Consider the following 21197-nt stretch of genomic DNA (forward strand, 5'->3'; position numbering starts at 1 on the left):
CTCAGTGGGTCCCTATTCTCCTCAAAGTCAAATATAAATCCTATTTGGGTTCTAAAGCCCTTCGTGACCTCATGGCCCCAGAGAGTACAGAACCAAGGAGCTTGGCTTCTCTCAGGAAGAGTTCCTAGAGGGTTAATTTAAAGGATAGAACAAGAGCAGGTTATGGGAGCTCTGGAAGACCCTCCTTGACTGCAAGGAGGAAATGGAGGAAATGGTCCTGCCCTTCCCAACTCGATGCTCCGACTCTGCCCAGACAGGAGAATTCCCTCATGATACTCACTCACGGCGCCGACTTTTTTCATGTCTGGCTGACCGTCAGGCCAAATTCATAAATTCCTCGGCCCCCTGAAGCACAGCCTTCATCCTTCAGTCAATAAGGATTCACTAAGTGCTTCCCACCTGCCAGGCTCTGGGCTAGACCACCGGCGACCCAGTGGGTCAAACTCACGATCCCCTGAACCTTCCGATTTTCAACAAGTCCTGGGGATTGAGCAGCACGGGGGCAGCCTCAAGATTGCCATTTCATCCAGAAGCTTGGGGTCCCAACTTAGAATGAGGCTTGGACCGTGAGAAGGGGGGTATTCGGGACCTCCGAGGTAGGGGAACCTGGAGCCGGGCAAACCAAGCATCGTAATGTCTCCCTGGGATCTCCCAGTCTCACTGTAACAGTATCTCATTTAATCTCATTTTTCAGAGAGTGGTAAGTGTCTGGGAGAGGGTCTGGGATCTCCCCGACTCCACCTTCGGAACCCTGCTTCACTGAGCCTCCCAGCTGCCTGCATTTTGGGCTGAGAATCTGCTGCTCCCACTGCCCTCCTCGCTTTCCACTGTGGAAGGGAGGCCCAGTCTGGCTCTGCCAGACAGTCAGAAGTTCCAGGCTACCCCAGGGGCAATTAAGGAAAGGCACTGCCACTCCCTGCACCCAACCCACTCCCCAGGGCGGGGCCGGGTCACTCCTGTCAGAAAGGGGTGGAGACGGGAATTGGAGACATTCCCAGGGTCCTCTGGGTCCTGACCCTCTGTCTCCGCCGATGCTGGTTACCTAGGGCCAGCAGGACCCAAAATAGCCCTGCAAGAGGTTGGGGCCAGGGGATGTTTTCAGGGTGATGCAGCCCAAGAGCAAACCCTGCTGGACAGAGAGCTCAGCCAGGCCAGAGGCCCGGGCTGGCTGGATCTTAGCTCAATGACTAGCAAGGAGAGATAGTCCAACACCTCCACTTAAAAGATGTGAAAAACTAAGGCAGAGGGAGGGGGAGAAAAGATTGAGCAAGCTGAAAATTATGGCAAACTTTTCCAGACGCTCCAGGTGAAAATGAGAATAAAAGCTGCTCTTTATATATTGCCTTTAAGGTTCACAGAGCTCCTTTATATGTTGCCTTGTTTGAGCTCAGGCAGGTGTTTCATCCCCATTTTGCAGATGAGTAAACTGAGGCTTAGGGAGATGAAGTCATCTGTCTGTAGTCACCCGGGTAGGGAGGGGCAGGAACAGGATTAGAGTCCTGACTCTGTAGCCTTGGTATGGCAGAAGTCACTTGGGCAGTCACCCCGTCTTAACTCTGCCCCTCCTGGCTCTTCTGCCCACCGTACTGACAGCAAGAATCTAGACAGACAGAACCAACAGTCTGAATTTCCCAAGGGACCCCAATTGTGGGAGAGCGACAGGTCCCAGGCTGGGACAAAAACAAACAAAACCCAGAAGGCCCCAGTCCCCCTGAGCAGCCGCCGGGCACGGAGGCACGAGACAGCTGGAGCATCTGGGGAACCGTTCAGAGCGGGAGGCACCCCTTTGGCTGGAATGTAGGGTGTGTGAAGGGAGTGATGGGAAATAAAGCCGGGTCGTTTAACAGGAGCCAGAGTGTGGAAGGACCTCGGGGCAGGCCAGGGGACTCCGATTTCATTCTCCAGCGGTGCCTCTGGAAGGTTGATTTTGGCAGCTGGGTGGAGGATGTTTTGGAGAGGCTGGAGGCAGGGAGGCCAATTAGGAGACTAGTCCGGGAGGGAGGTTGGTGAGGGCCTGGACCAGCGTGATGGCTGGGTGGGTGGAAAGAAAGGGGCCAAAGGAAGAGGCGCTGGGAAGAGGTGGGAGGATTTGGCAGTGCCTTGGATACTGGGGGGCCCTTCCTAGCCACAGACCCTCCCATCTGCCATTCCACTACCTTAGAGTCTCGCACAGAGAGGCAAGAAACAGACACTTCTGGGGGCTCCTTCTACACGGGACTTTTCCAACCACCAGAAGGCTGTTGTTGTCTGTTTCCATTAACTAAATCTGGGAAGCCTTATTGGAAGAGAAGAAGAAACTGCTTTTCTTATCTTTTTGATTGTTCATTATTTAGCACAATGTTGGACATGTCCTTAATAAATGGTTTTTTAACTTAATCAATCATTTATTCAACCACTCATTCCTTCAAATTTCACTCCCTCTGCCAACACTGCCCAAATACTTCTTGCTGGCAGTGTCCAGTTCTGTCTCCCCACATGCCCTCTCTCTTCCTCCTCAGAGCTCTTTCTCTCTGTCTCTATGTTCTCTCTCCCTCCTCCATCTTCCTTTTCACACTTATCCCTGCCGTCAGTACTCAATATTCATTTTGGTCACCCTTCAAATGTCCCGGTCCCCGGCTCATGCACCAGCCGTGCTCGTTCCTGTTGGCCCAGGGCCCACAAGGGCCAAGGAGGGGTGGTCTGGCCCAGGACACAGAACAGCCCTCAAAGTCCCAGGTTCTGGTTAGGCCCCTACCTGAATGACTCCTGATAAATCACTCCTGATAAAGCTCTCTGAGCTCCCACTAATAAAATAATCAGCTGGTCTGATGGAGTCACCTTCTGTCTATGGCCACAACCTGTATTCCGCTCTAAGCAAATATAAAGTAACTGGAGGAGAGGGGGAGCATCATTAACTGGGGAGAACCAAGGAAGCTTCATGGAGAAAGGGTCAGCTGCTCTGCATCTGGAATATCTGATTCCGGGCCCTTCTCTCCTTTCAGGTGGAAGCTTCTGGGTCCTGCATAATCCTGGCTGGGGTCTGATACCTTTCCATGGAGCGATAGTTCTGAGATTTGTTTCTGCGTGCCTGTATCTGTCTGCCTCTCTCTGTGTGTCTGTCTCTCTCTCCATCTCTCTTTCTGTCTGTCTCTCATCTTTCTCTCTCTGTCTCTCTCCTCTCTATCTCTGTCTGTCTCTGTCTCTGTCTCTCTCTCTCTCTCTCTCCTTCTGTGTCTCTGTCTCTGTCTCAGTCTCTCCTCCATGTTCCCTTCCTCTCCCCACAATCTAGCCCTTAATTACAGAGCCTGTGCTGGGAGGAGCCTGAGGACACCTGCACTAACCTTGTTCTGTAGCTGAAGCCCTGGAACAGGAAGCTTTCCTGAGGCTTCAGTAAGAGGCAGGGCTGACATCGGAACCCAGGCCCTGGGTCACTTCCTCAGGCCCCGGAACCTCCTTGTTAGGTAAGGGTTGGCCCAGGCCCCTCCAGCCTGGGAAGCGCCACCATCGGTCCCTCTCCTAGCCCAGGTTCCTGTGGCCGAGGACCCCCGACCAGACTGCGTGCCACGGCCTGGGGGCTGCCATCGTTAGAGACCCCGACCACCCCCGGTAGTCAGCAAGGGCTGCGGGCAAACCCCACTTCTGGCACCGAGCGCTTCCCTCTCTATAACACGACCTCAGTAACTCGCAGGGAGGGCACGTGACGGCGTAAGGCATGTGAAGGGTCCTGGAGCGTACAATGAGACCCTCGCCCACTTGTCTACGGGCACGTTGCCTCCTTTGGCGGAACACCGGCTGCCTGAAGGCCGGGACCGTGCTCCTCAGGCCTGGCACAGAGTGGGTGCTTTATGAATGCTCCTGACTCACAGGGCCTGGCCCACAGTAGGTGCTTAATTAATGCTTGCTAATTAACCTAATGACTGCCGCATTCCCTCTTCCCCAGGCCCAGGTGGCAGCAGGAGGCATGCTGGGGCTTTACCACCCAGGCCTAGGTGCTCTTGCTCCTCCCCCTCCCCCTCTCTTTAAGGTCCCATCTTCCTCCCGGTCCTCCCCCTGCCTCCTCCCCAGACCCCCCTGTGGTCAGTGACTTTGTGAGCACAGGGAGAACCACAAGCCAAGTTCCATACGTGGCGCCGTGTCCCCCTTGGAAGGGAGAGACCCCCATTCTTTGTGCCTGTGCCTGGCGCCCGGCACAGGGGAGGGGCTTCATATCGACTCTGTTGGCAATGACGCGGGCAGGCAGAAGATCAGCTTCCCCCCCACGGGGGCACGTTCCCCCCCCCCTTACAAATGACGGCCACGTGAGCTGGTGCCCCCTCCTCCCCTGGGGCTCGTCGGTTCTCCCAGGAATCGTGGGCTTGGCTCCCTCCCCAGAGGCGGGGCCGGGTCCCAGACGGGCGGGCGGGGGGTGGGGGGCAGGAAGGGGCTGGAAGGTGCCCCAGGTCTCCTTGGTGGGCTGCCCAGGCCAACGTTCCCAGGCCCAATTAAGTCACGTCTGAACCCAGACTGGGCATCTTCCCCAGCTTCCCCGAGGGAGGCTCTGGAGAAGGAGGGGCCGAGCACACCAGGCTCCTTTGTTCCCGGCTGCCCAGGCCCCGTCCCCTTGTCCCGCCCCCCCCCCCGACTCCCAGGGCGGGAGCCCCAATCCGAGCCAAGCAAGGCCGTGGGCCCTGGGACAGGAACTGAGCCCACCCGAGTCCCGGGGACCCCAAGGGCCGGCTCTGGGTCTCCCCACCAGAACAGGAGTCTCAGGGGCAGTGAGTATCTCTCCACAGAAGCCAGAGACTGCGGGCCCTCCGTTAATTAGGAACTGTCGGACTAAGGCACCCAGAGGGCCGAGAAATGGAGCCTTTTGTGATTTTAAAAGTGCAACCAAAAATACGAAGTGAAAAGGAGAAAGAGGCAACGGTGAGGACGGGGACTTGCCCCCAGCCCCGGGTCTGCACTCGGGCCCTACCTGCACGGGGATGAGAGGCTCCTTGTCATCGATGTCGATCAGCACTTCCTCCCTGGGGGTCAGCATGCTGACATCATCTGCAGGGAGGGGAGGAAGGAAGGCTCAGAGGGGCCAGGGGTGGGAGCACTCCCCTCGCCCTCCCCAAGCTCAGCCCCATCAATGCGGCCCAAAGCTGGGGGCTCGGGCCCACATCGTCCCAGAGAGCCGGGGGCTCCGCGCTGGAGCTCGGGCCGCTGTCGCCCAGGCCCCCAGCCCGTACAGCGTCTCTCCCCCCCTCGCTGCCTCTGTCCGACACCATCTTCCTCTATTCTTCCTCTTCCCCCTCTGGCCTCTGGTCTCTCTCCTGATTCTCTGTCTCCTTCTCTTTTCTCTCTCGTTTTCGCTTTCTTCCCCATAATCTCTCCATCCCTCCCCCCTCCTTTTCTCCTCGTCCCTCTTTCCCCAGGCCTTCCCAGAGGCCTCCTGCCGGCCCATGTCTGGGCTCGGCCACAGCTGGGCGAAGACACAAGGCCTTAGCTGGTTTGCAGCTTTTCCCTGCATTAAGTGCCCCGAGGAGGGACAGAGCCAGACCTGGGGTCCTGGGGCCCTGAAGGCCAGACCTGGGCTAAATGAACAGGACCACAATGCTTGCTGGGAAGCTGAGGAGGTACAGACATGGCGGGAGAGCCCGGAAAGGCTGCGGGCCTTTGTCCCAGGAGCTGAGGCTCACCCAGCCCCCAGATGCCATCACTCCCCCCCACCTCCCCCATCAGGGCCGACGGCCATGTCTGGAGGGGCTCTCGCCCAGCAGGGGTCCCAGAAACTCCCAGGAATGGATGGGACTGGCCCACCACGGGCCGCCCAAATGGGGGTTGTCAAGACCTTGAATGGGCAGTAAGCTCCTCCCAGGCAGCCCCGGGGGGGAGGGGAGGATGCTCAGTGATCCTCCCTTGGGACCTCCTCTCAAACCCCCCCAGCCCCTCCCTAGCCCCTCCCTTTGGTTCCCCGGGCCCCTCCCTAGCGATCCTCCCTCAGGATCCTCCCTAGGCCCTCCCCTCAGCATCCTCCCCTCACGCCCCTCCCCAGTTTCCTCAGCCCCTCCCCTCCATCCTCCCCCTCAGCCCCTCCCTCAGTTCCTCCCTCAGCGCCTCCCCTCAAAGGCTCCCCTCAGTGTTCTCCCCAGTGTGAATTTCCCCGAAGGGAGGGCTACCTGGAGGCCCAACAAGGCCGGGAGCCCAGAGGTCCTGGCCGGGGGCTCCTGGCGATACGTCCCAGGATAATAACGGCCTCCCCAAGGCCTGGGGGCCCACAAAGCGCTTGCTAACGCCCAGTTTGATCTTCCCAAGGACACCAGGAAGGGGCGCCTGACCCACAGGTAACTTGCCCCGGGTCCCAGAGCCAGGACTAGTCCAGGCGGGACTGAGCATGGAGCCGGGATCTTTCCCCCCAATCCCCAAGGGGGAAAGGCCGCAGCCCCGCTGCCTTCCCCCACTCAGGGCGGGCCGGGGGCTCCCCGTCAGGCCGGGCCGCGAGGAGGAGGATGGGCGGGGCCGGCCCTCACCACATCCATGAAGAGGGTGCTGACGTCGAAGTTGGGGTTCTTCCTGATGTTCTTGATGACGCAGGACTGCACCGCCTGCCCCCCGCACTCTACCACCAGGCTCGGGGACGTGATGCTGGCCAGCTGGAAGCTCTTGAGGTTGCGGAGGCCCCAGGCCAGGATCTGCGGGGACAGGAGAGACAGGGGGCCGTGGGCAACCTGGGCCCCGGATTCCCCCCCCTCCCAGGCCCCCCCACCTGTGGCCCCCAGGGCGGCTTAGCCTTTGGGGACCATGAGATGTTCCTTCTCTGGGGAGGAGGGTAGGAGGTCTGTGTCCCCCGGTCTGGGGGCGGGGGAGGGGAGGAGAAAAAAGCGGGAACAGAAACACAGAGAGAGGGGAGGAACAAAGGGAGACACAGTAAATTAAAAGGACTAAGAACAGTCATTATCGAACAGACCAAAAAGACGCCTTTCTGCTGCCCCCTGCCCGTCCGCCCCTTTGTCCCCCACACTTCCCTATTTGGCCAGGGGCCGGCCTCAGGATCACAGCATTGATTTGGAATGAAAAGGGATGAAAGCAATGGAAAGGAGCAAATGGGAAAGACATTTACTAGAACACATATAAATTCAACTAATCGATCCCCAAAGATTTATTAAGGCCATATGTGCCAGGGCCCATCCACTTTGACTAGGTTTACTATGTTGGAAATTATCCTGAGCATTGGAGCTATGAAGCACCTACTATATGCCAGGCACCATTACTTTGACGAAACACCTAATGTCCAGGCGCCCATCCACTTTGGAGTTAAAGAAACACCTACTATGCCAGGTTACTCTGAGGTAAAAGATATATCAGAACTGTTCGCAGAATAGGAAAAAAATTAAACGGATCCCCTGAAGGCTTCCCATACCCAGGGAAAAACCCTCCTTCAGACAGAGGGAGAAGGAACAGGGAGCTTGTTTGAAAACCCCTCTGAAGAGGGTCGCGAGTCCCAAAGGGACCCAGGGAAAAAAACACTTAGGATTATGGAGGGCCAGCCCAGGCCGGGTCAGGGAACAAGGAGGGCTGGGAGCTGCAGCAGGAAGCCAGGGTCCTCACCCCGGCCCAGGGTGTTGCAGGCTGTGGGGCTCTCAGGGGGGGGAAGACAAAAATGCTAACATTAAGGATCCATCTCCATTATTTCGGTTTACTTTGATACGGACTCATCCGAGCCCCAGTTTGTTTGTAGCCCGAGAAGATGATTACTGGGATTAGATGATCACTGGGTCCGGCAGATGGATCACTTAATCAGTTAACATTTATGAGGCACCTACTGTGTGCCAGGAAGGCAGTTAAGTGGTGCAGTGCACAGAGCGCTGGGCCTGAAGTCAGGAAGACTCAACTCCCCGAGTTCAAACCCGGCCTCAGGCACTTACAAGCTGTGTCACCCTGGGCAAGTCACTTATTCCTGTTCGCCTCAGTTTGCTCATCTGTAAAACGGGCTGGAGAAGAAAATGGCGCACCTCTCCAGCACTGTGGCCAAGAAAACTCAAGATGCGGTCACAGAGTTAAACGTGATGACCAACGTGCCGGGCTCAGCTCGCATTCGAACCCAGATCTGACTCCGGGTTCACAGGGCCTCCCTGAGCAGGGCTTCTGAGTCAGCCCGATCCCCATCCCCTGCTCCCAGAATAAAAGCATAGGATGCGGGGAGCGGGGCAAGTCTGGGAGGGCACGCGAGACACACCCTCCGTAGTACCCCTGCTTGGTGAGGCGTTGTTTCTAACAAACTCTCTGTGACCAGATTGGGGAGGGATCCTTGTCCCCATGAGACAGATGGGGAAACTGAGTCCTGGGGAAATGATCTACTCTCTCCCTTTGGGATTCCTGTACCCATTAGACAGATGGGGAAACTGAGTCCTGGGGAAATGGCCCGCTCTCTCCCTTTTGGGATTGTTGTCACCACTAGACAGATATGACTGGAAATGACTTTGATTTGGGTTTGGGAGATTTTTATTCTATTTGTTGTTTGGGGGGGAGGGTATGATTTCACACATGACTTCTGATGTCACTGGTAAGGAGCTTCCTGTGTGAAAAATCTACGCAGCAGCACAGACAGCTACTGTTCATGGATCAGTGCAACCAATTCTCCGAGGATGGCGATTCTCATTTAACTGTATTTTATCTGTGTCCGTGTCTATGTTCTGCGCCCCCCCCCCTTCCCCCATTAGAAGGCAAGCTGCTCGGGGGCAGGAATGATTTCATCCAGCAGCTGGCGCACAGTAGGCGCTTCATGTTTATTGGGTTGATTTGAACTTTCCGTCCCAGGGGGCTGACGGAGGGCACTAAATGACTCGGGCCTCACAGCTCACTGGCCGTGTCAGGGACGGGCGGGATCGGAACCCAGCTAAGTGTCCAAATGGACAGCTGGGCTTGGAGTGGGGAAGATTTGAGTCCAGATTCAGCTGTGTGACCCTGAGCGAGTCACTTCTCCCTGTCTGCCTTGGTTTCCTCATCTTTAGAATGGGGACAATAATGGCACCTTCCCCCTGGAGTTTTCATGAGTGTTGTAGTTGCTCAGCCACGACTGATTCTGGGAACCCATTGGGGGATTTCCTTCTCCAGCCCATTTTACACACGCAGAAACTGAGGCAGAGAAGGGGAAGTGTCCTGCTCCGGGTCACGCAGCCAGGAAGCGTCTGCGGCCTGACACGGGGATCTGAGCCTCACCGACTCCAGCCCCTCCCGCTGCATCGCCGAGGAGCCGGGCTGTGAGCGCTCAGTGAGATAGTGTGTGAAGCCCTGAGCGCGGGCTGGGCACTTAGTAGGTGCTGCATGAATGCTCCCCCCCGACTCCCAGTCTATCTCGTCCCGGATGCATTTATGTGTCTGAATTTTGTGTCTCCCACAGGGGCGGATTTTGTCTTTCTCGGACACCCGGAATCCAGCTCCTAGGCTCCCCCTGAAGCGCCCTGGGAACTCGCCACCGGCCCGGCCTGGTGAACTTGCCCACTGCCCATCCTCGGGGGCCCCTTCCTCTCACCAGCGCCCAGTGCGGTCCCCGTCTCTGACCTCTCCCACAACCCAGCATTCCCTTGCTTGGCGACCCCGAGGGTCTCCCCCCCTGCAGCACATTTAAAATCTGCCCCACCTTACAGAAGCTGCACCCAGAACCTGTGAACCCTGAAGCAGGGGAGGGGGAGGAGGAAAAGGAGGAGGAAGATGAGGAGGAGGGGAGGAGGGCAGAGGGAGCATGTACCGTTTGGATGAGGCCCTGGAGGAAGAGGGCAGGTGCGCACAGCTGCGGAGAGCCAGCCAGAGGGAGGAGGCCGGGAGAGAACAAGCAGAGAAGGAGGTTAGAAGGAGTCTGTGTCCCGGGGGCGGCCCCAGCAGCGCTCCCAGACCCAGAAGCCTCTGGGAAGCCCCCCCTTTTCTCCCGATAGGCCCCAGAACACTTCGGAGGTTCTCGAGTCCCACTCTGCAAAACCGGACACGGACTGGAAGTCCCGGGGGCAGCGCCTCCTTGCTGGGCCCAGAGGGTGGCGCAAGTGCATCCAGGGTCACCTGCCTTTGAGTGGACCCTGAGCCAGCCCTGCCCCCTGCCCACCTCCTCTCAAGTGTTCCCCAGAAGCTTCTGGGGCTTCTCTGGCTCCATGGAGACTGCCCCTCACGGGGCCCTGCCCGGCAGCCGCCCCCTCCCCCAGGCCAGGCTCCCTGCCAGGGAACGTCCCCTGCTCAAGAACACCTGAAGGCCCCGAGTGCCCTCTGCCCAGGCCCAGCCCCTGCCCGCCCCTGTGGTCTCTGCCTGGCCAGGAGCGTCAGTGACCTCTGCACTCTGCCCCGCCCCCACACACCCCCCCATCCTTCCTGCTACAAGGCTAAGCGCCCACTGTGGGCACAGACACACTAAGGGGGGTTGCCTGACCTGAAGGAACTTGCGCTCCCCATGAATGCGGGAGAGTAATGGAGAAGGGAAAGAGCAGAAAAATCTGGGGGAACTGGGAAAACCTTCCCTGGGCCCTGAAGGGCGCCGAGCATTCTCTGGCTTCAAGGGCCCAGAGACAGAAGCCCAGTTGTCTGACTCTTCATGACCCCATTCAGGGTTTTCCTGGCATCTACTGGAGCGGTCGGCCATTTTCTTCTTCAGCTCATCTTACAGCTGAGGAAACTGAGGCACAAGAAGATGAAGGGACTGGAAGCAGGAAGTTGGCCTCTTTGTCTGCAGCCGAGACCCCCTGAAGGGGAGGGAAGAGCTTCAAGGCCAAATGAGGGGCTCGGGAGCTCAGCCGGGGACCCCGGGAGCCTGAGGACTTCCAGTCAGGTTGGGAAGGGGGAAACACTCCGGGGTCTTTGCCAGGAAAGCCCCTGATAGGTCACAACAGCCATGTCCGTGAGACCCGAGACAAGAGACGAGTGGCCCCAGGCTGGGGCGCCCGCCACCTCTCGCCATTGGGGGGGACCCTCTGTGGCCTTTAACCCTGACTGGCAGTTGTGTCCGCACTGCTGGGGACAGCCTGGAGCTGGCGAGGGGAAAGGAGGGACCCCGCTTAGTTACGGGTAAGGGAAGTCCCCATTTGCCTTGGGCCAGAAAGATTTCCTGACAAGGGGAATTATTCAAAGATGGGACAGAGGATCTTCTTCCCCCACCCCTGAGGCAATGGGGGTTAAGTGACTTGCCCAGGGCCACACAGCTAGTGACTACTAAGTGTCTGAGGCTGGATTTGAGCTCGAATCCTCCTGACTTCAGGGCTAGCTCTCTAACCCCTGAGCCATCCACTAGCCAGAGAGAGATTCCCTCATCTTGGAAGGTCCGTAAGCACCCAGAAGGGGACTGTTCTAGTGACTAGTTGGCGTCAGGAGCCGCCTCAGTCACTTATTAGCTCCGCGACTCTGAGCCAGTCCCTTCATCTTCTTGTGCCTCAGTTTCCTCAGCTGTAAGATGAGCTGAAGAAGAAAATGGCCGACCGCTCCAGTAGATGCCAGGAAAACCCCGAATGGGGCCATGAAGAGTCAGACAACCCGTGGTTCGGCCTGTCCACTGCCTAGCGCTGCCTCGGGGCGGACCAGAGGGCCAGAGGGGCCGGGGAGCCCGACGTGGCCACCACCAGAGCTGGCAGGGCCTGTTCTAAGCAACAGAGCCTGGAGACGGCCACTGTCTCCCCCTCGTGCTCCCAGGGCTCATTAGGGATAACATGTTGCTCTAATTACACTTCCCAGCAAAAACAATGTTTTAAATGAAAGCCAGGGTTGGACGGGGGAGTGGGGGGGGGGCTGATTCTGGGGGAGGATTCGGTAACTTATAAAGTAAATTGCCCCCTTTCTTGTGAAGCTGGGGTGGGGGGAGACAGGTAGAGCAGCTCCTGGCAACTTCCCAAAAGCCAAGGCTCTTTCCCACTCCCGACTCAGGGGAGACGGTCCCCAGTGGGCTTTGTCGGCGTCTGGCCCCCGCCCCTCCTCCCCACACGCAGCAGACAGAGGGAGAAGGGGGGCTCGCTCCTGCCATCAGAGCAAGCCCTTAGAGTGGAACCAAGGCCGATGGCAGCTGCCCTGCCCTGGCGCTTTCACCCACGGGAGCCGGACGCGTGAGGCCGGACCTCAGTTCGGGCCACCTGGCTGCAGGCCCCGATTCCCTGCCCCAGACAGGGTCACCTCCCTTTCCAGACCCTGGAATGAGAGCAAGGGGCCTCCTCTCTCCACGCAGGCCCCTTCCCAGCCCACACAGGCTTTTCCAGTCTGTTCCCTCTGGTCATGGTGCCCTGCTTTTGTTTTCTGAACAAAGGAGAGATGGGAGAACGAGGGGCAGAGAAGAAGGGAGGGGGGCTGAGCCAGGAAAGAGACAGAAGGCAAAAAAGAAGCCTTTAGTGTTAGAGAATGTGAGGGGCTCAGGCCCCTCCTGGGGACAGTGTTTGCAGGCAGAGGAGGCCGGGGATCCAACCCAACTCTGATACCTGTGGAATGCTGGGGAGGTCACAGCCTGCTAGGTCTTAGCTCCTTCCTAGGTCCTAGACTAGAGCTGAGAGGTGACCTTCAAGGTCATCAGAGCCACCACCTTCAACTTACAGACTGGGAAACTAAGGCCCCCAGAACGGGGAAGGAGATCACAGCATAAGAGCTTTCAAGCTGGAGAGATCTTAAAAGTCATTCAGGCCAATCTTTTCATCAAAAATCAGGAAACTGAGGCCCCCAGAAGGGAAATATGGAAAGGAAAAGCAGAGTGTAAGAGCTTTCAAGCTGAAGAGAGAAAATCATCCAATCCAATTCTTCCATTGAACAAATCCGGAAACTGAGAAGCTCCTTCTCTGTCCTGACTTCCCAGAGGTCCATCAGGTGACCAGCTGAGTCAGAGCCCTTGAGCCCAGCTCCCTCAATTCCAAATTCAAAATCGGGTTTTGGCTTTTATTTTTTTACCTCTGTATCGGGCACTTGGGGAGGGCCTACATTTCATGGATGGGGCAGTGGACAGAGAACTGGGTCTGAAGTCAAGGAGACTCACAAATTCAAACCCGGCTCAGACACTGACTCTGGCAGGTCATCTCGTCCTGTGTGCCTCAGTTTCCTCATCCGCCAAACGAGCTGGAGAAGGAATGGCCCACCGCTCCAGTGCCCTTGCCAAGAAAACCCCAAAGAAAGTGACCGAAAGTTGAACATGACTGAAAATGGACTAAACAGCAAAAACCAATCCACAGCCTGGGACAAGGCGACCTGTGTGAGAATTTGGAAAACAGCTTAAATGGAAAACAGAATACATGAAAGGAAGATGAAACAAAGCCGGGAAGGCAGGACGAAATCAGACTGGGGAGGACCTTCAGTGCCAGCCTGAGAGTCTGTATTGTGTCAGAGGCAGCGGGCAGCATGACATGGGCAGACGTGAACTTGCCAGAAGGTTACTGGGTCTGCTGTGTGGAGGGCAAAGTGGAGAGCAGAGAGCCCGAATCAGACCATGAGAGGGACCCGGAAATGGCACAATAGCGCACAACATAAAGCGAGTGTTTCCAGAACAAGGGCTCCTCAGGGCAAGAAATGCGTCTCCTCCAAAGCAGCTTCTCCCACAAACACTCTGGGCTCTGTCCAGCCTAGAAAGGCTCTGACGCTCGGAGGAGAGAGGCGGGGACCCATCCTAAGTAAGTTCTCTGCTAAGGGCGATTATCCCAGAAAATGGAATATCACAAGGGGAGAGGGTTTCAGGATCGGCAAGGACATCAAGTATCACTTGGCCCAAGAACCCCCCTTGGAGCAACAAGTGATCACCCCCACTTTGATTAGAGACCTCCATTGAGACTTCGCTTTTCTCAGCAACACAAAGATCCCAGACAACTCTGAAGGACTTAGGACGAAAACAGAAAGAACTGATGGTGTTTGAATACAGAATGAAGCCTCCTTTTGTTGCTTTTCTTGTCTTTCTTGAAGGTTTGGGGGGGGGGTGTAGAGAAATGTTTTGTACTTGTATAACATACTGAACTGTTTGCTTTCTCAATGGCAGGGTGGGGGGAGGAGAAGGGAGAGAATTTGGAACTCAAAGTTTTAAAAAACAAATGGTAACTGTCTTTACAAATATCTGGGGGAAAATAAAATACTAACTTTAAAAAAGAAAGGTCCCCATTGAAAGGGAAACTCACAGTTTTCCACTACGGAATAACACTCGGAGCCTGGAAGTTTCTCCTTAGGAAATTTTTGCAATTCCTACCTAATATTTCAAGTTCTTCCCTCTGGGGACAAGTAGAATTAACCTAATTCTTTTCCCATAATAGCCCCTCAAATACTGGAAGATAGCCATTATCTCTCGCTTCTCAGGTCTCTTCTCCAATTCCTTCGAACGGTGCTCCTAAGGCACAGCATTAAGGACTTTAACCATCCTCCTGCCCTTCCCTGGACATCCATTTATCAATTTCATCCCGAAAACGTGGCGCCGCAAACCGAACACTCTCCCCCGATCATACATCAAACTGCCTTTCGGCCAATATCATTTCCAACGCAACACGTCCAGGCCTGAGCCCATTTTCTCTCTGACACACACGATGCTTCTTCAACTTTCCCGTTGTTTCAAGGACGCCAGTGAGGCCCTCGGCCTCAGCAGCCCCTTCGGCTCCTCCCTTGCTCTCAGCCCACATTTCTGGCCTGTTGGTGAATCTTGTCATTTCTGCCTTCGCCGTATCAGTCACATGCGCCCCCTTCTCCACACTCACACGACCATCACCCCAGTTCTGACCTTCCCCACCGCGACCATTATGGTTGGTCCTGCCTCCAATTTCTCGTTCCACCAAACACAGAGCTTGGCCCACAGGAGCCCCTTAATAAATGCCTATCGGCCGACTGAAAGGATGAGCTTTCCCTTCCCCCAAAGACCATCTAAACCTCTTCCCAGTTGCGACAGCCAGCCCCGTTCCCTCTCTCCTTCTCTCTGTCCCCAGCCCTCTGTGTTCCAGCTCCTTGCCTCCACATCCTCCTCATGACCGGTCGGAGGAAGCCACTCCTCCTCCTCCGGGAAGCTGCTCCTACCCACGCTGACCCTGAACTTGGGAAGGGGAACCACCCTGTGCGGCCCTTGGTTTTGTGTCATTCTGCAGCTTTCTAGTCGTAGGAGGGGGTCCCTGGTCTGGGAGTTTCTTGAGGTCGGGGCATTAACTGCTCCTTCTCTTATTTCTCCAACAATACAGAACCCGAGTGAATCATACGGAAGGCACCGTGCCCAATCCCAGCTCCCAAGGAGCTTACGGAACCAATGCAGCGCAACTCACCTCGTCCACGACGCTGGAGATCTCACTCGGCTGGGGCACGCGGTTAGTTTAGTCCAGGATTTTCAGGAAAGGAAGAAATAGGAAACCAAGAAAAAAAAATACATCCCTCATTAATAATCATGAATAGTCATGGACCACTTCAGATTGCTTGTGACAAGCTTCACAACCGTGATTTCCTCTGAATCTTGGAACGATCATTTGGAGAAGGGTTTCGAAGAGCTAAAGACCGGCAGCTTGACTGAAGTCTTGACACATATGCCCACTTAGGTTAGATTAAAGAAGTAAGTTCCTGATCATTAGAAGAAAGAGACGTTGGTTGAGGTTACCAAGGCTAAGGGATGAGGGTGACCAGTATCACGCTCTTGCTTTCTGTAACTGCCCTGGACGGGCTAGAGCCAACTCTCTCAGAGTGTTCTATGTAAACAAAGGCCCTTGAACATAAGACTTTGTAAATGCTGAAAGAAAAGGAAGAAAAGAGAATTAGCCGGACAGAAACTATAGAAAAAATATGCAGGGAAATACTAAAAAATGGATTTGGGATCAGAAAACGAAAGCGCATATCCCAGCTCTGTCCCTCACTAACTGTTCCCTAAGTAATCTGGGACATGTCACTTAACCTTCTTGGGCCTCAGTTTTCTTGTCTGTAAAATGGTGACAACAGTATCCATGCTACCCATTACACAGGCAGATTGTAAGGAAAGAACTTTGTAAACTAGAAAATGCAGCCACACATATTCCTTAACCGAGTGCCCCTTTCTGAGTATTTACTGCCTATTTGTGCTCCCATCAGATATGCCTTTTTTTGCTCCTTGGGGGGTGTCCTCTTCTCCTCTGACAGAGTGACATTCTGCAGTTGAATGTACAAGTGTGTTCATGGGGAATCTTTCTCACTGTTTGATGTATCTTTTTGTTTAGTTTGGTTTGGGTTTTTTTGCTGAGGCAATTGGGGTTAAGTGACTTGTCCAGGGTCACACAGCTAGGAAGTGTTAAGTGTCTGAGACCAGATTTGAACTCAGATTCTCCTGACTTCAGGGCTGATGTTCTATCCACTGCCCCACCAAGCTGCCCACCAAGTTCCTCAAATCTGAGGCAGTTATTCTGGAGGTTCCTAGTAATATAATATTAATGATAATGATATTGATAGTAGCAACAACAACAATAATTAGGGAAGACAGACTCCTCCAATAAGCCAAACTAGAATGACCTGGCTGAGAAAAGCGTCGAATCCCCAAATGGTGTTTGATGGAGGCTCATTTGCTGAGCTGGATGCGACAGGATTCTGTGACTCCTCTGTCCTTAGCCTGTCACCCAGGACGGAGCCAAGAAAGAACTTCTGGGCTTTCCTGATGTCTTGGCTGAAGGAGTAGCCCTACTGACTCAGTGCTCAGGAAGGTGACAAGACCTAAAAGGGTTGTGGCCCTGAGGCAGCAGTCCTAGGAAAATAAACTTGGGCTTTTGAATAGTAAGAGCCCTTCCTGGCCAATATTGGCTAAGGTTTTATGGAGATACACACACACACTCTCTCTCTCTCTCTCTCTCTCTCTCTCTCTCTCTCTCTCTCTCATTTTTTTCTCAATTCATATAAGCAAAACTTTTTGGAAAGCAGAAAAAGTATAGGGCCTACCTCGAAACCAGGGATATGGTGAATCGCCGGCTAGGGGAAAAAGGAGGAAAAAATGTCATTCCCATCCGTTCCACAATCTGAAGCTATTTGATACTTTTCCCAATTTCACTCCTCCAGGGAAATCTTTCCTCCAAGTTCCCCATAAGAATCCTCTCTCCTGAATTATTTATCTGACCTTCTTCAAAATGCTACTCAAAAAACACTTCTTCCCAGAAGCCTTCCCTGATAAGGTCCATCCAGCTGCAACATGATCCCCTTTCCCAACTGAGAGGAAGCAATCAGGACTTAAACCCCTGGCTATCTCAGAGCCCACAAAGGCAGTCCCAATCATCATAGAGCATCTAAGATCCAGGATCTTGCCTCATGCTCTTTTGTTCTCCCCTGGCCAATGTCTCACCTTCTCCCTCTGGATGAGTTCAAAGGCTGCAAGAAGCTCTCCAGCAGGTCGGCCTCCCCTCACAATCGGGAACCACGTCAGCCTCGGCGCCTGCTGCAGACTCGGTCGGCAGATGCAGCGCCCTAGGTACTCATCGGCGCCCTACGGTAAACACGGAGAAACCCAGCATCACAAACCATGCCGAGTCATTGAAAAACAAGGCAGAACGGCAGATCCCCTGCTCTCAGCACCAAGGTAGGGCACGAAGGAAGCAGGATGTTGCACATGTTGTCAAATACTGTCATTGGAGGAGCTGGTTTTTAACTATTTTTCTTTATTATAGGGACAGCTCAATTCTAAGGTGGAAGCAGGGTTTGGTAAGAAGATATATCCAGAAATGACAAAATTATCTCGTCTGCTCCTCATAACAACCCTGGGAGGTAGATGCTATTATTAGGCCCTGTTTTAAAAATGAGAAAACGGAAGCCAAGAGGCAAAGTGATTTGCCCCAAGCCAGAAGTCCCCTTGCCTCTATAAACTATACCAGACTGCTTCCTTCCTAATTAGGAGGACCACTTCATGCTGCTCTGGGCTTCAGACCTTTGGATGGGGTGGAGGAACCAGAGGGAGGTGTACTCACATAAGTATCATGATCATACAACTCCACCACAATACTAGGGGGGTTCTCTGCAACAGTCTTGGGGTCCCCAAAGATCTCAATTTCGTAGAAGATGAGTGTCTGGTCCCAAGTGGGATTCAGCGTATTCTTTGCCACCACCGTCTTCTGGCTTTGATGGAGGAAGGACACTATGGCATAAGGGTCTATGTTGAGCAGGAGAAAAAGAAGAGACAGGTCAGAATTGTGAGAAAGCAAACCTCTGACTCATGGTGTAAATGAGTTAACCCATGTGCCAGGATTCATGAAAGAGAACCTGGAGAAGCGGGTGGGGTGATCACCTGAGCCAGGTCACCAGGCTCAAGACCTGCCAATCATCTCTGCTAATGAAAGGCAGAGTCAAGGTGTGTCCCTTGCAGAGGAAATCAGAACTCAAAGAGAGGTCTTGCAGTGACCCCAACTATGAAATGGGGAGAAGATTCAGATTCTGGTCCTTGGAAATATCTGATGTGTAACAGAGAGGATCCAGGATGAGGCCAGAACTAGGGTGGGTGATCCTCCAAGGAACTGCCCCCAAGACATTTTTTTCCACAGCATTTTTCCCCTCAGGTACAACTTACTTCCTCCCCTACTGTATGCCCTTATCTATCACCTCCCCTTCCCTTCCTCCTCCCAAGGGAAGAGGATTCAGAAGTAAGAATCGAGGTCAGTCTCTCTGGGAGACAGACCACTAACTAACTCACTGGTATTGTGCACCAGTTTAGGGCAGACTGTGCTTCTGCACCCATTACCACCAAATCCTGTTCAACTAAATGTACCCAAGAGTTCCTAGTTGTAATTCTGTGTGAGGATACTGATACAAGCCATCAAGGCCCAGATTGGCTTCCAGAAGCATAGCTAAGAGACAGGAAGCATTATTAAGCACCTACTACGTGCCAAACAGAAGTACAAAGAACTTAAAGTTTGGCACACTAGCCCCTCCACTTTGGGAGCAGAACCCAACTTTAACAGAAAATTAAAATTCAAGAAAAAGGCTAGAAAAATGAACAGACGACAACAACAACAAACAACCTGGCCGTAGAAAGTCACCATGATGACAGGGAAGATCAAAATACAAACTCAGAAGAAAACAACAATGTCAAAAGAGTTCTATCCAAAGCCTCAAAGAAAACAGTGAATCGTTCTCAGGCCTCAAAAAAATGATTCCTAGAAGAGCTCAGAAAGATTTAAAAACTCAAATAAGAGCTATAGCAGGAAAAAGTAGTAAAAGAAATTAGAAGGATACAAAATAATCACGAAAACAAAGTCAACAGTTTGGTAAAGGAGGTACAAAAAATACTGAAAAAAATACATCTTAAAAAATAGGTCAAATGGTAAAAGAGGCAGAAAAATCCATAAGTATCTCTCAAAAAGCTTAATCAGCCAAATAGAAAAGGAGGTACAAAAGCTTACTAAAGAAAATAATTTCTTAAAAATTAGAACTGGGCAAGTGAAAACTATTGATTCCATGAGACATCAAGAAAAAACAAAACAAAATCATGAAAAAAATAGAAAAGGTGTCATATCTCATTGGATAAACAACTGACCTGGAAAATGGATCAAGGAGAGATCATCTTAAAATTATTGAACTATTTAAAAGTCATGATCCAAAAAATAAAAGTGTAGGCATTATATTTCAAGAAACGATCAAGGAAAGTTCTCCCAGTATCCTAAACAGAGAACAAAATAGAAATTGAAAGAGCTCACCAATCACCTCCTGAAAGAAATCCCAAAATGAAAACTCCTATAAATACTATAGCCAAATCGCAGAGCTCAAGGACAGGGAGAAAATATTGTAAGTAGGCAGAAAGAAACAATACAAATATTGTGGAATCACAGCAAAGATAACACAAGACTTGGCAACTTCTATATCAATGGAGAGGAGGGCTTGGGATGTGATATCCCAGAAGCCGAAGGAGGTGGGATTACAACCCAGAAGGATTTCCCAGCGAACTGAATATAATCTTTCAGGGGAAAAGGGATATTTAATAAATAGAGAAAAGGGATGTTTAATGAACAGAGGACTCCCAAACGTTTCTGATGAAGTGACTGAGCTAGAAAAATTTGGCTTTCAAACACAATACTCAAAAGAAGCATACAAAGGTAAAGAGAAAAAAGAAAAAAGGTTAAAAAGCTCACATTCAAAAAAATGAATAGAAAGTCTGCACTCCTACACGGAAAAATGATACTTGTGACACCTAAGAACTTTCTCAGGGCAATCAGAGGTAACATACACGAATGGAGGGCACGGGTATGAGTTGACCCTGATTGGGATGATCATCCGAAAGATTAAATTAAGAGGTGAGAAAGAGAGGCGCGCGCACATAAAAGAGCCGCAGAAGAACTTTACTCCGGCGCGGAGACTGAGAGATGGCGCATCAGTCCGGGAACAGCCGGGTGCCGGCGTGGGCACCTAACGGGGCGCTACGGGCTTTCAGGAACGCCTGGGAAGACTCCCCCCCGCGGGAGAAAAGCGCAGCAGCAGGACGGGGGGGGGGGGGGGGCGTCACACGCAGCAGCGCCGCCCGGCGGAGGAGAGGCGAAGGCCACAGAACAATTCTGGAAGGTCTGTGAAGAAGGCTCCGCCCCCAGAGGGAGAGCTGCGCGGGAGGCGCTTCCGTCCGAGCGGCTCAGCTACGTCACTGATCCGGGGGCACGTTCTGCGTGACCGCACGTGCAGAACCCTGTCCAGCCGCCCGCCCGCCTTCGCAATGAAGGGAAGGAGGGACATTTTTACAGCAAGAAAGTCGCTGCTAACGAGCGCGCAGAACAAGCAGTGACCCGTCTGACCGCTGGGGGGGGCGGCCGGGGGGGGGGGGGGGCCGGGGGGGCAGCAGCAGACTCGGAGCTCGGGTCTCCGCCCTAGGTTCCCCGCGCTGCGCCCCGGCGGCCAGCGCGTGCACCTCCCGACACCAGCGCGCTCTCCCGAGGCTTCCGGGGGGATTCGGGCCCTGATTCTCTCCCGGCCGGACCCTCAGCGGGCCCTTCCCTACACAGCGCGCAGGCAGGCGGACGCAGAGGCGCGCGCGCCCCTCCCCCGGCGCGCTGCTGCGAGAGCGCGCCCGCCCGCGCGCGCCCGCGGCGAGGAGCCCCCGGCACGGCGGCGGCGGCGGCGGCTGGACCGAGGCCCTTCCCCGGCTCCCCTGGCCCGGCCCGGCGGCGTCTGCGCTTAATGAGGGCTCGTCTGGCCGTGATATCATCGGCTCGGGGCTCGGCGAGAGCCTCTGCCCGGTTCCAGGAAGGGAAGGGAGCCCCCGGCGGGGTAAACAGCCCCAGTCCGTCCCGGCCGCCCCGCCTAAAAGCCCCTTTTGTTCCCGACCCCCGGCTCCCCCCGCTTTGTTTTTATAAGCGGGAGGCCCCGGCCCCGCCAGCTTC

General features: G+C 54.1%; 1 protein-coding gene across 1 annotated transcript in view; it reads right to left on the bottom strand.

Annotated features, from left to right (window-relative positions):
• DYSF (dysferlin) overlaps nucleotides 1-21197 on the bottom strand; it is a 211045-nt gene that overhangs the window by 41390 nt on the left and 148458 nt on the right. Inside the window, 8 exon segments of the mRNA XM_031949204.1 lie at nucleotides 4934-5034; nucleotides 5643-5754; nucleotides 6435-6671; nucleotides 9326-9733; nucleotides 15168-15197; nucleotides 16792-16821; nucleotides 17189-17329; nucleotides 17808-17989. Coding sequence (XP_031805064.1) covers nucleotides 4934-5034; nucleotides 5643-5754; nucleotides 6435-6671; nucleotides 9326-9733; nucleotides 15168-15197; nucleotides 16792-16821; nucleotides 17189-17329; nucleotides 17808-17989 — 1241 coding nt within the window.

Source organism: Sarcophilus harrisii, chromosome 2 (assembly GCF_902635505.1).
Source record: "Sarcophilus harrisii chromosome 2, mSarHar1.11, whole genome shotgun sequence".
In the NCBI taxonomy this organism is placed as follows: Eukaryota; Metazoa; Chordata; class Mammalia; order Dasyuromorphia; family Dasyuridae; genus Sarcophilus; species Sarcophilus harrisii.